The 16,678-nt window shown below is 41.3% G+C and overlaps 3 protein-coding genes across 4 annotated transcripts; 2 read left to right on the plus strand and 1 right to left on the minus strand.

Annotated features, from left to right (window-relative positions):
• Window positions 1–256: 256 nt before the first annotated feature.
• Window positions 257–6,850, minus strand: LOC144078805 (oxysterol-binding protein-related protein 11-like). Its single transcript, XM_077607179.1, has 13 exons — window positions 6,473–6,850; window positions 6,157–6,225; window positions 5,891–6,066; window positions 5,105–5,184; window positions 4,840–5,025; window positions 4,486–4,684; window positions 3,377–3,522; window positions 3,156–3,296; window positions 2,028–2,490; window positions 1,769–1,955; window positions 1,512–1,694; window positions 1,080–1,233; window positions 257–995 (listed from the first exon to the last, which is right to left on the minus strand). The coding sequence occupies exons 1-13, from the start codon at window positions 6,586–6,588 to the stop codon at window positions 939–941; spliced, it is 2,157 nt and encodes a 718-aa protein (XP_077463305.1). The 5' UTR covers window positions 6,589–6,850; the 3' UTR covers window positions 257–938.
• A 515-nt stretch (window positions 6,851–7,365) lies between these two features.
• On the plus strand, window positions 7,366–10,152 carry LOC144083796 (glycerol-3-phosphate dehydrogenase 1-like protein). Of its 2 annotated transcripts, none has more exons than XM_077611887.1 (8): window positions 7,366–7,592; window positions 8,244–8,421; window positions 8,607–8,747; window positions 8,823–8,961; window positions 9,050–9,162; window positions 9,227–9,460; window positions 9,560–9,666; window positions 9,735–10,152. In XM_077611887.1, exons 1-8 carry the CDS (start codon window positions 7,525–7,527, stop codon window positions 9,829–9,831), a joined length of 1,077 nt encoding a protein of 358 aa, XP_077468013.1. In that variant the 5' UTR covers window positions 7,366–7,524; the 3' UTR covers window positions 9,832–10,152. The 2 variants fall into 2 exon arrangements, with proteins under 2 accessions (XP_077468013.1, XP_077468019.1); XM_077611893.1 differs by having other exon boundaries at window positions 7,419–7,618.
• A 610-nt stretch (window positions 10,153–10,762) lies between these two features.
• On the plus strand, window positions 10,763–16,487 carry fam171b (family with sequence similarity 171 member B). Its single transcript, XM_077614413.1, has 8 exons — window positions 10,763–11,078; window positions 11,423–11,656; window positions 12,395–12,487; window positions 12,578–12,730; window positions 12,833–13,003; window positions 13,081–13,194; window positions 13,260–13,374; window positions 13,456–16,487. Exons 1-8 carry the CDS (start codon window positions 10,871–10,873, stop codon window positions 14,723–14,725), a joined length of 2,358 nt encoding a protein of 785 aa, XP_077470539.1. The 5' UTR covers window positions 10,763–10,870; the 3' UTR covers window positions 14,726–16,487.
• Window positions 16,488–16,678: the final 191 nt, after the last annotated feature.

Raw genomic sequence — 16,678 nt, forward strand, 5'->3', positions numbered from 1 at the left:
TCAGGTCTATTCATACATCTAAACAGTGCCACCATGCGGAATACAAGTGTAATGCAGACAGTAAATTATAATAGTACGCAATTTGCCTTTCATAATTGCACCGATATTATAAGTACTATCTGGAAAAAATAACTATGCACCACTGCATTAACACCAAGCGTTATGTGATTACGTAGTACGCATTGAAGAAATGCTTAAACAAACCTATTATTTAATACTGGTTGGTCCCCAACTGTGCTGGAATCAGTGCAAGACGTTTAAAGAAAATTGTATTTATTCCATTAAAAAACAAGCACAATTGGTCAAAAACCTCGAATATATTATATAAATGTGTGTAATGCAGATGCAACATGAGCAGCATGCATTTACACCAAATTCGTTCATCCACTGCAGCACAACAAAGGAAATAAAATAAAGGGAAGTCATTCTTTCAGAGTCAACACATACTCCATCTGTGATAATCTGGCTACAATGTGACTCCTCAACCAGACTATTTAAGGCTATAGAATACCTGTACAAGAATAGCTTTTATCGACAGTAGATTATATACATAGACACTTAACAATGTAATTATATCCAAGGCAGGAGCTGCACTCGTGCACGGTAACTACTTGATGCAACTATAATCTTAAACCCCGCAGTCATAACGATAAAGCGGTAAAGTTCTACACCCCAATGCATGAACATATTGGTTAATTACTGCTGATTTGACTCTCAACCAAAGTGGAATATTACCACCATTGCCATCACAGCTCTGGTATTGGATACCAATGACACTGTGAAAATTGTCAATGTTGTGCCTGCTCGTTGTATACTGTGTAGATACATAATCAGAACAGCAGCTCGGAGGGTTTGTTAGAATTAAAACTCCATCTGTTGTTGATTGCAGGTGATCTTGCTCTCTTTCCACAGGTTTATCGACCGCAGTAGAGAGAAAACTATGACTTCACAGCAGCGCTTTTGGACAGTAGTTTGTGATAAACCCAGCCATCGCCCTAATGGAAAGAAATCTGACTTTAATACAGGACACAAGGTGTGAACAGCAGTAAGAAATTCCACGCTGAGTCATTGTGCCTCACCTCCCTGTCAAAGTATCTGGTCCGCCAAGAGGTTTCAGTCTCAGCCCGGTGCCTCTCCTCAGACCGTTGTCGCTCCTCCAGGATCCTCTTGTGCTCAGTGGCTTTGTCGATGTCTTTCTGCCGTAGGGCCTCCGTAACATGCTGCCATAAATGCCTAAAAGACATTCAGTTCAATCCACTAAACACGGGCCATTTTTTTTCGATTCATGGTTTGGTCTACAGCTTGTGCTACTTCCTCATAGGGTGAAGCATTCTTTTTTCTAGGTCAAGGTCTTCACACAGATTGTGAATTGTTTTAGAACACACAAGCAACTTTGACTTAGCTAAAGAAGTAAACTGAACTCAACTCCATTATTGTTAAAGTTGAGTTGAGACATGGCATGCTTATTTGACATTTACAACTATGACAAAAGAATGAGTCTGCGTACTAACCTCGATTCCATTGGTCCTTGCTTCTCAAGGGGTCGAAGCCACTTTCTTGTTACAGGTAGTTTAGTGACATCGATCACCCTGGTTTCCCCATTGGTATATGCAAATTCCAAAGCGCCATTCCACTCCCCCTGAATGCGGCACACGACCACGTTGGTGGTGTTGTGTTTCACTTCCGCTGTTACTCTAAATTTGTGAAATAATGCAATTCATTGTCATATTCTTGCCCTGGATTTAACTGTGATATAGTTAAGTTTTACTTGTGCAGTTTGCCACCATAGAAGGGTTTGGTCTGGAAAGTGATGACTGCGGCATAGCCTGTTTTGGCGCACGTGATGGTAACTTTTCCGCCCAGCTCCACCCAAGGAACAGTGAGGATGGAGCGTGCGTATGCGCATGGCAACGTGAAGGTGTATTCTTCATCATGTTCAAGCAAGGTCAGACAACCTGGGACCAAATACGTCAGGACAGCAAACATTAAACAAGGCCAAAAATAAAAAAATAAACAGTCTTGCTTACCTTCTCCAATCATGGAAACTCCGATAGACATGCCCATAAATTTGCTCTTAGTCCACACGTGTGTGTTTACACACATGCGCCTTTCCTGACATTCTGCATAGAACCCAGACACAGGCGGGTGATGGGATACTTGCTCGGCCACAAAACGCACTTGGTAAGAATCCTGGGAGGCAGCTGGTTCAGGGCTTCCTTCTGGGGGGTCAACAGATGAGGCCTCTTGTGTCTTGGGGACTTTCCAGGAACAATGGAAGGTTTCCCCAATAATTGGATTGTAGGGCTTCTTGGCAATGGCACCCTTGCGGCCCTCGTGAAAAGAGGTGAGGTAGTACTCTACAAAGCGGACCATGCGGTCTTCTGGGGTGGTGCCATCTGTAATAGTCACAAAGAGTTCTGGGTGCGACATGAAGTCTGCGTACATCTCCAATAGAGAACGCTTCTCCAGGATGAAGGTAGGAAGAACAACCTGGAGGACAGTCCACAGGAGTCAACTTCACAGTTTATGTTTTCACGTAATATAGATACCACACACGCATATTAGCTAATCCAAACATTTGCAGGGCTTTCCGTGTGCTTTATAAGCTTGGCGCATCGCCAGGCATCTCCCATTTGTGAGAATGTGCATTGTTGTTTGTCAATACGTTCCATTGATTACGACTCGACGCTGAGAACTACTTAAGTTTACTTCCCGGCATTGGCTTTGTTGAGCGGCTAGACAGGAGCATTTTAGCAATCATTAAAAACAACTGCAACTTGATGGGATTATTTCAACTTCAACTTTTGACCCTACATTAAAAATATTTTTCCAAATCAGATCCAGATATTTTTTTTTTTTTTTTAAACACAATTTAGTCAAGTTATTATTCTTTTCCATTTCCCAAAAGCTGCATGCACTATGACCAAACTTTGAATAAGAAAATTCTTGAATAAATACCTATCTATAATTAAACTAAATTCAATTCAGGTTAATATGTAAGAGACACTGGTTTCAAAGCTGAAAACAAGACATTGCTGACAACAACACAAAAGATACGAGTAGTGGAAATAATCCGATAGACTCTGCAGTCGTTTGCAAGACAGCGCACCACAATTTGTTTTTTGTCATCGGTCAGCGCAGGGAACTCGACCTACCCGCGTGAGGTCCATGCCTAGCTTCAGCTGCGAGAGCAGGTGTAGGATAACGCTGCGCTCCTCCTCCACCGCACACAAGTCCTCCTCTTCATCTGTAAAAGAGTCCATTATCTCATCTTCAGGATCAATGTCGTCCTGCTCCTGAAAGAACGAAACATAATGGATGAGATTACCCATGCTGCATTTTGGAAAGTGTGTGTCTATATCTCCATCAGTCTTACCCCAGAGAAACTGCATGAATCTGGGCTGCTGAGGCCAAGACAGCCCTCCTCCAGTGGGCCCTCTCCTGTAGTGAGGCTGCCCAAGGAACTGCTGCCATTTTTTAGGATGTCAGGCAGCTTGGGCTCCAGCCACTCGATGGTGGGTCCTGCCATGGTCAGGAGGTGCAGAGCAGCAGGTTCAGAGGTACTCATTGTGTTTATGTACCCCCCCTCTTTCTCGAGACCCTCCTTTCCTGGACCTCGCACTTGTGCTGAAACACTGTAGCTCTTGGTAACCTAACAATCGCGACGACTGCCACAACCACCTGACTTATGCTGGACAAATTGTTCTAGTTCAAACTCTACGGAGTGCAACTCGACCCTTCAGTTAGACCGCTCACAACAACGGGCCCACCACCAGGAAACATGGGCCCACTCTGATTGGCTAAAGCCTGTCGGTGTGGCATCTTTTTATGTGAGTTTGCTGGTGGGCCGATCCCATTTAAATTCACCTTGCATGTTGCCGGGCAACTTAATCTGATTGGCTGTCGCGACTGGTGCTGCCTGATGAAATATGCATTGAGTAATTGGATCTGCTTGACAAAAAGTGGGACATTACCTGCCTGTTGGCCTGCTTCAGATGATTATGAACAGTGAGAAAGTGCACAAGTCAAACACAATTCTGATATACTGTGCAATATTTGCTACATACTTTAGACTGACATCCTAATTTACTCATATATACCCTGTTGTGTCACCACAGACTTACATGGATAGTTTAAGTCAAATTACTGTTGACACAAAGACTGATAACAGGTATAGTTCCCTATCAATAATGCAAAATGATTCCACTGTTTGTCTAAATTGGATAGAGGCCAACAAGCACAACTATGTTTTGTCCCTCAGCCTTGGTGATGAAACATTCTTTCTTCACATTTTAACTCATACGCTCCCACTAACGGTGAAAGCTGCCCAACCAGTTTTTTGACTTGAAGGCTATAGCCGTCGAAAGCAGTGAATCGTGGACATTGACTCCCAGGCCCTCCCAATTAAAATGCAAGGGACATCTATCACCGTGAATGGCAGCAAATTAGTTAATATTTGGAATGGAAAGAAAACAAGCCACTCACCTTCCATGGAACCTCTCTGTCGGGCTACCTGCTGCAAGTTCAGGATATGTAGGCACTCGTTGAGGCAGGTCATTGTGGCCATGGAGGTAGCCTTAAGCATGAGCAGGTCCTGATCCAGAGCGTTAAGTCCAGGAACTGTAGGAAGTCCCTCGATGCCCTGGATCAGGTCTTTGTGCTGACCTTGAGCCTGGCACATCATCTAAACAGTCATTAGATTTTTTTTAAAAACCTCAAATGATAGAACACTTTTAACATGTATTTGACACCTTTGTGTGTCCAATTATTCATCACGGGAATGTACAACTATAACAATAGAGATTTCTGTCAAAAAGTGCAGTGTGCTTAGTTATTTACTTCTCTAGCCTCCAATAGGTGATCCGGCAGCAGGGAACGCTTGCTTGAGTACAGTGATGAGCCTTTGTGTATTTGCCAATTGAATAAGGAACCAGGATTCTGGCTAGGTCGGCGCATAGACATGGGTGAGGTGCTGCTGCCTTGAGACACCGTGGAGTAGCTGCGTGACTTGGGTGGAGGATTGCTCTATGTAGGTCCGAAGAGAGTTGGAAAAGAAAAATACTAAATTTACATCTATTTCCACCTGTATCAAGTTAAGTCTTACCTTTCCCATGGCTTCTGTGTGATGCTGTGTGCAGATCTGAAGTCTGCTTACCCAGTGTTGCCTCTCTTTGGCGTCTGCGGCTGATTATGTGGAAAAATAAATAAATTGGAAGGGTCACTTTAAAACTGTAACACAATAGTTTTCAAACATTTTAACCCCCAACTCTATTGCTAACAACATTTGGCTCTGCAACTACCACCATAATGATAAGACAGTTATGTAGTGGGCCAGAGTATCATCTAAACAATCATATATAAACTTGAAAACGTTCAAAAGTTAAGTTCAAGATGAAAATATATTTAAATAGTGCCTGAAAGTAATCTAAATATTCATATATCAATTGAAATGCTCACTATAAATGAACCAAGTACCTTTAGATGTCATCATATTTTTCAAAATCCACTAAAATACTCTTAAAATGAATATGAGAAAAAAAAATGCACTTAAAAGATGATTAGAAATGTCTGTCATGTAAGAATGAATAACAATTGTATTGATTCCAAGCAAATGTTCAAAAACCATTTTAAGTGATTAGTTGCAAATGCATTGTTCCAACAGTCAAAAGCCACTGAACTGGACTCCACAATTGTATTGGGATTTTAAAACCAAATAAAAAGTCACTAACATTATGCAGTTTTAGTGATTTCTTAGCTTTATCTTTCAAGGGAGCTGGTGTAACACCAAGCGATACTCATATTGCAGTTTGAGAATTACAAATCAGACAGATAGGCATAAGGGGAAAGAAAAATAATGAATGAGTGCAATCTGGCAATTTGTCCAACACACCCCTGAGCTTGTACTGCTCCCCACTGATGGCATTGACAGTGAAAGTATGCGAGTCCTCGTCACTTGGGGATATGACCGCCCCGGCCAGCGAAAGCATGCCGCGGGGCTTCTGGGGTCGGGACTGCTCATTGACAAAGTACTCCAACAAACCTGCCTCGTTGTTTAAGACGAAGTACCTGGCAACACAGGTGTACAAGAATGTAAAAGACAGTCATGTGCATCACATTGTTAAATGTGTTTTATGTAGTTCAAAGGTGGCAGATCACCTATACTGCCATCCTGTCACCAAGTTGGTATACTTCATCAAGTTGCCGTCGATATTCTCCATGTGGTCACTGGCAGCCAACGTTATCATACAAAAGAGGACAAACAGAAGATAACATTGGGGTTGGTGAGGCTCAGCACATAGATACAAAGGTGAAGTTTCTCCTACCTCGTGATTTGTCGGGTGAAAAATAAAGCAAATGAAAGTAAAGACAAGGACCGAAACAAACGTTTCTGTCAGCTCTACTGTCTCAAACACAGCGATTGGCTTCTGTATCGAGCTTTATAACGTCATCAAGCTTAAAAACGATCACTCACCTATACTGCCAGCTCTTGGCACTTGCTCTTCCCGAGCTCGGAGTCGTGTTCTGGGGGAATACATCCAGTTTTCCTTCGTTTTCCGTGATTCTTATTGCCGTGGTTTCCCCTTGCATAGTCACGGGCAATACCACCACCTTTAGCTTAGCCGCACTGTGCTGGCCTTAAACTAACCCGTCAAAACAGGACAACGTGAGTGAAGGAGACGATCGCCCTCTAAAATGTTAAATGTCGTTTAAATTCCATTTGGCCTTGACCACTCAATTTAGATAAACCCATTTGTGTATTTGCTAAATTGAACGAAACCTAAAAAAAACATGCCCAGCTAAACTAGCGGCATAGCCTTCCTGGTAGCTCAACCGGATATAGATCACGTGACTCATCAGCGGCGGAATTTCCCACCCCCAAGAAACGCCAAATTAAATCAAATTTAAACAAAATTGCATTTTCAGGCCATTTAACAACAAATCAAGATTTTTGAAGTGCTCAGAAAATATTCTAAATTTGCTTGGTACTTTGAGACAGTGCTTCCGTCACGTGACACAAGTGTAACGTTTCAGCTCAAAATGAAGATAAAATAAATGAGTCCTGATGTTTGTGGAACAAAGAATGAAACACATTTAAAAAGTTAATAATAAATTTAAAAAGCGTTTTTATCACCTGGTTTTTCGTCAGACATTTCTGGTGTGACGTCAGAACAAAAACAACAATAAGGTACCTGTTGAGTAGCATATACAATTTGCAATAAAATTGTATTTATTACATTTTCATATGGTAACATGACAAAATTTACATTGTACTTATCGACATAATTTTTAAAATGACATTAATTTCCCGAAAGATATGGGTGGATAACAGATCCAACGCCACCCTAAACAGGAAAAGCAGGAAAATATAGAGTATAATTGTAAAGACGGATGTATTACTGTTCACAAATTAACATTCGGAAAGGCTGTCAAAACGGTTACAATTTGTTATTTCAAAATAAAAATAAATTTAACGTTTGTGATGAACGTGTGGGTGAATCATGGGGCGTGTAAGGAAGTTTTTATATGCGGAACACGGCTAACGTAACAAGATCAGACAAGTACAATCTGGATCAAAAATGCCTGGGACCAAAGTGTGTATTTTGGGATCGGGAAACTGGTGCAGTACATTTCATTCTCCTTTCTTATTTCTTCCTTCGTCTTTTGCGATTATTTTTTTGTGAACATTTCACATACTTAACATATTACATTTGCATTTTGAGTTGTAATAAAACCTCATTAAAAGTATTTCAAATCATGGAAGAAAAATGATGTCGAACTCATTTGGATGTGCACACAATTAATTTTAGGCCCTGAATCCATTGAAAATTAGTTTTTCTCAATTCTCATTAAAAGTTTTTCTCAAAGTCAAGTAGTAGCCCTATACAACTTTTTAAAAAATCATCTTCCGTAACATACATACTGTAATGGCAACTGTTACTGTACTTTGACCTCGTTAGGACTGATACCTGTTTAATATGACTTGATTAATTATTTACTTTCTTAACATTGTAAAGCACATCAATATCTGGTTTGAAGAGTAAATTGTATCGTGACAAATGTCTGGAGAAATAACGTTTTTTATTTTATTTTTTTGTAAGAGGATGCAAATATATTTTATTGGAAAATTCCATACTCTTTAGACCCAGAAGAGCCTGTTTACCAAAGATGGAAAATTCTTACAAGAGAAAAAAATGAGTACATGAATGATTGACAGTTCAAATAAATCTCTGCTTTTTTTTAAGGGGCTCTTCAATAGCCAAAATTATTGGGCACAATGTCAGGTCATCGAACCGATTTGACCCCGTGGTGAAGTTGTGGGTTTACGAAGAAATGGTCGATGGGAAGAAGCTTACTGAGATCATCAACACACAACATGAAAATGTCAAATATTTGCCTGGTCACAAGCTGCCGAATAATGTGGTAATTGTATTGTCAATATGAATTAATTACGTTGGAATAGAACAGTAAAATAACAGAACATGTTTACACCATGTTTTAACATAGAATTTGCCATGTTATGTTGACACAATTTAAAGTTGTATAGAGCTGAATTATTTGTCTCTTTACCGCACCCACGTGTCCACGTTTGTCCATGTTTTGTACAGGTGGCTGTGCCGGATGTGAAAGAGGCTGTGAAAGGAGCAAAGTTGCTTATTTTTGTCATCCCACATCAATTCCTCAACTCACTTTGCGAAAAGATAAAATCTCACGTTGCAGACGGGGCCTTGGGCATCTCACTCATCAAAGTAAGCTCATCTTTGTGTGTTCTATTGAAAAAAATAGAAGTTGCTGGGTAACTTCTGGTCATGAACTCAATTTAGGGCATCGACGAAGGCCCGGACGGGTTGCAGCTTATATCAGACGTCATTAGAAGGAAACTGGAAATTGAGGTCAGTGTCCTGATGGGGGCCAATATTGCCAGCGAGGTGGCTGAAGAGAAGTTCTGCGAAACCACAATAGGTTTAACACTGTTTTGGGTCTAAGTTGATCACTTCTTCCTGTCGCTTATTGTTAGTTAAAGTTACTGTTCTATTTCTCCATCTTACAGGTGCCACAAATCAGGCAAGTGGACTTGTCTTCAAAGAGCTACTTCAGACTCCTAATTTTCGCATCACCGTGGTCCAGGAGAGTGACACAGTGGAACTGTGCGGTGCCTTAAAGGTAAACGTGTACATATTGTGAAATCACAGTGGCAGAAAGGGAGCCAACTATTGTGTTGCCTCAGAACATAGTGGCAGTCGGGGCCGGATTCTGCGACGGCCTAGGATTTGGGGACAACACCAAGGCTGCGGTGATCAGGCTGGGTTTGATGGAGATGGTTGCCTTCACCAGGTTGTTCTGCAAAGGTCAAGTGAGCTCCAACACCTTCTTGGAAAGCTGCGGCGTGGCCGACCTCATTACTACCTGCTACGGAGGACGAAACCGCAAAGTTGCAGAAGCCTTTGTCAAAACTTCGAAGGTGACTTTTTTTTCTACACACCATAAGCCACCCACTGTTCTGTCATTGACCAGTTCATTCCTTGCACGCTACAGTATATTAAAAATATTTCTTCGCTAGTCCATTGCAGATTTGGAAGCTGAAATGCTCAACGGCCAGAAATTGCAAGGTCCACAAACCTCGGCTGAGATATACAAGATTCTGAAGAAGAAGGACATGGTTGACAAGTAAGTCACCTGGCCTCCCTGATCCAGATTATGATGACTTTTCAGAAATGATTGTTTTTCTCGTTCAGGTTCCCACTCTTTGCATCGGTATACCAGATCTGCTTTGAAGGCAAAGAGGTCAACAAATTCATCACCTGCCTTCAGAACCACCCAGAACACATTTAACAACCATAATAAGCCTTAGGTGCACTGATGCAGACAAAAGTCTTCTGAAACCAGAAGCTCTGGGAATCCAAGAATCTGGTTGAATATAACCCAGAGTTAACAGTCATTCATTTGTCACAAAAGTGGTGGTTATGTTCTTTTTAGTTTTAATTATTGGCAGAGCGTGACGTGCAAGATAAATGGTGATGTAAACAGAAGATGCCTTACCTCTGATTTGAAAATATTGTTAGAAAAAAGTATTATAAAGACACCTCTGGAAGTTATCACTCTCTCTATTCATGCTACCCGATGCATTTCAAAATAAAATCATTTTGATACCCATTCTGTGTCTTTCATGACATTAACAAAGGTCTCAAGACATGTTTCACTCATTGGCATCCCCTTTTCAATATTTTTTTAGCACTTTGCTTTAGAAGAGAGAGATAGAGAGAAATTTGGGGGAAATGTGAAACAGCAGTCGTGACAGTTGTGAGCTTCATGTCATTCAATCTTCGGAAGAAATCAATCACATTGTAAAATGATTGTAGAATGATGTAAAATGAATATGGGATTCTCAACATCAAGATCACATTAGTAGTTACTGAATGTGTAGACAATAAATTCACAATTTCGTCAACATTACAAAAACAGTTGTACTTATATTTCAAAACGGAAAAAAAACACAAATGTATACATTTGACAAAGTCCAATTACGTCACAGTGTTCATTCTCAAAGATATATACAAGCGTAAGATATCTCACTTTGATGCGTTTGGTTTTCCTATTTGTTTATTTTTTCCTTTATCTCCTTTCCCTACCAACCCACTATATTTTTTCATTTTTCACAATAGTACGCAGCGTGAAAAGTATCACTCTCATCGGTAGAGTGGAATTCTTGAAGAATCCGAAGTGATACGTCTTTTTGTTAGAAACGATCTCAAACAATACACACTCCCAGCCTCAGCACCAGCGCATCCTGACTTCATTTGCACCCTCTCTTTAGGCCACGTTCTCTTCGCTTTTAGCGGGTCGTTATGTCTATACACATTTATGTTTCGCCATGCCCAATTCCGAGCTCCGCCTGACTCCATTCCTGCCGCTGCAGCCGCTTTTGCTGCTCTTCGTGCGCGCCTTGCTTCTTATTTCTTCTGATGCGCCAGTGGGAGCCGCGGACGAGGGCGGCGGCCTTCCCCCCACCTTGCCCGGGGACAATGGCTACAACGCCACAACCGTGGGGGTGGTTCTCGAGAGCCCCCTTTTAACCGAAGGTAATGAGAACATCTGATCTGCTCATTATTACCCGATGTACTCACGTGCATTTGCTTTTAATGTACTATGTTGTTGTTGTTGTTGTTATTCTGCTCTGCTTGTTTTAGCTCATATTTCCCCAAAGTGTATCAACATGAAGTCATAAATGCTATTTAAAATTGACTCTCTTCTTGTCTTGGAGGATTACAATATAAAACACCAGGATCACAGTCATTTTGTTGAGGCAGCATATTGTAATCCTGTGTTGCTCTGCAGATATGGAAGTGTGTGTCAGCAAAACGTAACATATGCATGATACTGTTGGGGTGTGGAGGGTGCTTCATTTCTTCTTTATGAATTGTAGAGACCCGGTTTGCCCTAAAGATTCTGGTGAAAGACATGGTGACACGTCGTGTTTTACCGGAGGCCACAGTGGGGATTTACTTGAACCACACCTTGAACAGTTCCGACTGGACAGGGCAGAAAGGTGAGGCTCTTCTATGGATGCCTTACAGCCCAGGGCTAAGTATGACTTTGGTGGCCACCCTGGAAGGTTACATTCCCAGCCTGATGCCTTGGAGCACGACCAAGCGACCCAGTGAGTAGCACCTGCTGGAAAAATCCATACTTTGTTATTATTATTTATTCATTCATCTTCTGTACCACTTGTCCTCACGCTGGTCACACTTATAGTATTATTTTTAATCGTATTTTATGTATTATACACTGTGATCATGGACATTTCAGCTTTATATATATATATATATATATATATATATATATATATATATATATATATATATATATGTGTATATATATGTATATATATATATATATATATATATATATATATATATATATATAAAAAGCTGAAATGTACATGAATAATTATTTAAATTATAGTAAAAACTATCAGTTATTCAGATCACTAAAGCCAAAACAGCACAATACGACAGCATGTTTACCAAACTTTTGACCTCAATCCAAATGAGTTACAACTCCATTAGTCTTCATCTTAAGTATTACCTCTAGACAACTCCATCAACCCTGGAAGTAAAGGGCACACCAACAGATCTATTCTTGCGGCTGTGTAAAACAAAATAAAAAACAACAACATATAACTCACACCTGAGAATAAATCACATACTCAGCCAAATTATGAAAAACGTGTTACTTTTAGTCTGGACAATATAATATAATTTTGGGGGGAGGTGTAAAATCAGTTTCAAAGCTCATTTTTTGATCAACTTCAACAGGTCATGTTAACCCAAAATTGAAAGTATTTTTGAATTATGCGAGAATCAATTAATATGTGCATATGGCTGTGTCATTGCAGTCTTCTCTGCTGTGACATTGCTGCTGCTTCCTCAGAGGCAAGGAAACATTTGGCTATTTGAAGATTCAGTACTCATCACAGCCAAGTTACCTGGTACGTTAAGACATGGCATCTTTAAATCTGGCAGTCTTACTCTGTCAAAAAAAACATACACCTTGATGTTTCTCTTTCTTTTCTTTACAGACAGTGCCTCTCAACCAAAGATAAAGATTCCCATGAACTTGCTCACACTACCCGACAACAGCAATGTATCATCATTGACAGCTTACCTGACTGTGCCGCCGTTAGCAAAGGACTGTGTGAACTGCACACCAGGCATCATTGTCAACATGTCAGGTGATCACTCACAATACTTAGTATCCATATTTACCATTTAATACATTTTCTTATGATTAGGTTTTGTATCTTTTGGAAACATAACATCATTGCTTGCTGCAGTTTTTCGAAGCATTAGGTTGAAGCCGCTGGCGGCTATCAGTGTCCAGCTCTACTCGGGTGGCAAGGAGCTCCAGATTCGAGGGCCCATTCAGTTCAGCATACCTCTTGGGAGAAGCAACCACCTCCGTGTGTCTGACACCATGCCAGCCTGGGCCTTCAACCTAAAAACAGGTCGGCACGAGTCTAACTGAGCATGAAATGACTAGTTGGGTATTGCAAGAATATAGGATTAATTTATTTATTCAAAGGTGCCTGGGAGAATCAAGGTTTGGGAATAGTGACAACAGTTGGTGAGGAGCTGGTTTGGACTTATACCGCTTCCCATTTGGGATACTGGATCGCTGCTCCCCTGCCTTCAAATGGTGAATTTTTTTTTTTAATAAGTCCTGTACTGCTACTATACGAATAATCATTTTTCATGTGTTAGAACAAGGAAGCTCATTGGACCTCCTTTCCCATCACACCCTCCTGATGGTAGGAATATTGGCAGGAACTCTGGTGGTAATGATTGGATTCCTGTCTTTGCTGATATGTCAGTGCAGGTAGGCAATTGCATGTAATCCATTTGATACACCAAGCCTTGACATTTCTGAAAATTATCAATTCAAATATTTCTCTAAAAGTTCCCACCGAGAGCCCAAGGGGAGGCGAGGCCGTTTTTCCAAACTCACAGTGGTGAAAAAAGACCAAACCACCTCCATGCATATGGAGGAGGGCCTGCTTTTCCACTCAGGTGAAAATATGCTGGCTTCTTGTAATGTCCAGTCTGAGCCTTTGTCCACCCCCCGGCGCAAAGCCAACTACAACATCTATGTGGAAGACCCGTCCAGTCAAGCGACAGCTTCTCCATATGACAATACTGATCATATCAAAGTTCACCAAATCCACTCTCATTACATCAACAACGAGGACGTATCTCGACTTATGGAGCAGATGGATTTGAACCACAGCAACCTGAACTCTGACAGCTTCTTTCCTGACAAACTGGTTCATATCTACAACCACCCAGTTGCCATCATTCAAGCACCAGATATTTTTAGCAATCAAGAGGCACAGAAATCTAGCTGCAAGTCTGCCACATTTCCCCGCAATGGAAATGAGTTTGACTCTCACTCCGATGTGCCAAGTAAAGACAACTACCCTCAGAATCTTGGCAAAGTCCAAAACAACCAGCAGCAAAGCAATCCAGATGAACCGCAGCCTCTTGAGACACCTCCCCAAAGCCAAGGACCTCCTACTGTATGGGGTCGCTACAGTAACCTACTAGAGTCCTCTGTCTCAGTACCCGGTACCCTCAACGAGGCAGCTGGGATTGAAGCCTTCGGCGGCTGTCACGGCATTTCTAGTGAGCTGCAAGGCATCTCAGAGCGCACTCTGTTGGAGCTGACTAGGGGCAAGTCTTCATCATCCCACCCCAGGGCCTGGTTTGTCTCTTTGGAGGGCAAACCTGCCCCTCAGGTGCGCCACTCAATCATCGAGCTCCAAACCCGCCACCGTCCTCCCAGCAGCAACGACACCAGCCTGGACTCTGGAGTGGACATGAACGAGCCCCAGCAGAATATCCGCGAGCTGCACCGAGAGAGGATGTCAATCAGGGCTTCAGGCCGGAGCGGGAGATACGGTGACGAGCAGGATCTGAGCAGCAGCGAGAGCGGCACCACTGTTACCGGCACTCCAGAGGACCACTCCCTCAGGAGCATACTAGATGGAAGCAGTGGGGCTATTCCCAACATTCCCGAGGAGCAAGACGGGATGGACACATCCAGCACTCAAGAAGAAACTGAGCTAAGAGGGACACCCCCACCACGCCGCTTGAAGAAAGCAAAGGTGAAAGCAGAGAAAAGAAACATAAAGCATGTTCGAGAAGGGCGACCTCTGACGAAGCGACGATAAATGAAGCGAACGTTCAGTGAGATCCCGGTCTTGCTTTTCCTCTCCCAGGCAATGTTGTTGTAGAACTGCGTGATTATACAACTTTGCCAAAGATTTCAGAAGTATTCTGTCGATGCATCAAGTACCTGCTAACACATTCTTAAGATCACCAGCGAGATTCTCATTTAATGTTGCACAATCCCTGCACTGAGCGTGCCTTCTTTCTGCCTGCAACTATGAAGTCATTTAAGATGGAGATAATGCTGGTCAGTCTGCGCGACGGACACAACACAGGACAACATACGTATGTAGTGCACTTATCCTCAGCACCAACTTCCGGCAACACATTTCCGGCATACTGCCCTTTTTCTGCCTCAAAAAGAAACTCTTTAAAGGGAACGACAACATGAAAATATGATTATATGATTTTTTAAGTATCATTTTCTGAATATTTAAGATTGGAGAATGATTTAAATGAAAACCCAGGATTTCCAGGAAGTGGCTGCCTGACATGGGGGAAGCCATTTTCTCATGGCTGGTACTTGAATTGAATTGAACTATTTTATTCATTTATTTTCTGTACTGCTGATCTTCACAAAGGTTCATGGGGGGTACTGGAGCCCATCCCAGCTGACTTCTTCGGGCACCAGTTGGTCACACCCTTGATTGGTGGCCAGCCAATCGAACCCACGATCTCAGAACTGTGAGGCTGGTACTATTTTAGCCAATCATATATGAGTATCCCAGATTCCCGGCCTTTATCGTGACGTCATTAATACTCATGATCACATGCACCTGTTCTTCAGTCTATCGGTGCATATGTGCGTTGGTAAAATTGAGGTCACATTTTGGCTGCCCTCTTAACAGTTGTGCATTTTTTGCGTTTAAACATTTTCTTCATTATCAGAGATTTAAGAAATTCTCTATTTGCATCTTTAAACACTGAGCAACTATGTTCAACTTGAAGGTCATTTAATGTAAACTAGGTGTTGTCTGTCCCTTTAAATGTTACTAAAACTCAAACTTTGTGGCTTTCAGGTAGGGTAATGACATTTGTAAAAGTCTGCTGCCATTTTTGAATTGCATGGAAATAAATATACTGTAGTTTATTGTTTTTCAGAGAAATATGGTTCTCTGTAGCGCAATTGTCTTATCTTTGTAGTTGACTGAGCGTAAGCATTATTCACCTTTTCAAATTCAATTTTAAAATATTTCCCATTTTTCCTTAATGTATCTGTTCCTTGTTAAACTACATTTTGTGCCTTGAGAATTTGTTTCAAACTTTTTTCCCCTTTCAAACCATGTGTAAATATCCATAAGAAAGGCCATCAATCTGGGATTGATTTTCGCAAACAATGCCAAATCCAGAAGTAGGTGCAGCAAAATTGATGTTGTAGCTGACCAGTTTTCCCGATTGTAGTCTTCCATTATGGATTCAAGCTTTGTATTAGTTTGTGCATAAATAGCTGAAAGTGATGTTGTTAGTTGAGCATTTTTTCCTTCTATTAGTATATCTTCATTGGTTTGAAATGCTTTCACAAAACATGTGGTATTATTACTTTCTATGTGATAATCAATATTAGTTTTCAATGTAGCAACAATATGAGCACTTAATGAGACAGCAGGCTTACAGAACATTCACATATGTACAGTAGTCATCTTTGAATTCCTGAAAGTATTTGTCCTGTTCCAGCTATTTCATTGTCAGTCCTGCCAAGCTTCTTTACAATGATTTATGTACCTACTGTATATTTTGGTGTGCTCTAAATGATTAAACACGTATTTCAAATCACTGCCTCAGGCTTTTTCGTGAGATCTTAAAAAAATGATGTTGAGCCTTGATTATCTTGCTGGATAACAAGTTGGCCACGTGATCCCATTAGAACCTTTAACAATATCAGTGTGACTGACCCAAAGACAGCTGCCAATAAACCCAATTGCTGCTCTTCACTGATAAGGGCTCCCATCCTGGAT

This window comes from Stigmatopora argus, chromosome 1 (assembly GCF_051989625.1).
Source record: "Stigmatopora argus isolate UIUO_Sarg chromosome 1, RoL_Sarg_1.0, whole genome shotgun sequence".
In the NCBI taxonomy this organism is placed as follows: Eukaryota; Metazoa; Chordata; class Actinopteri; order Syngnathiformes; family Syngnathidae; genus Stigmatopora; species Stigmatopora argus.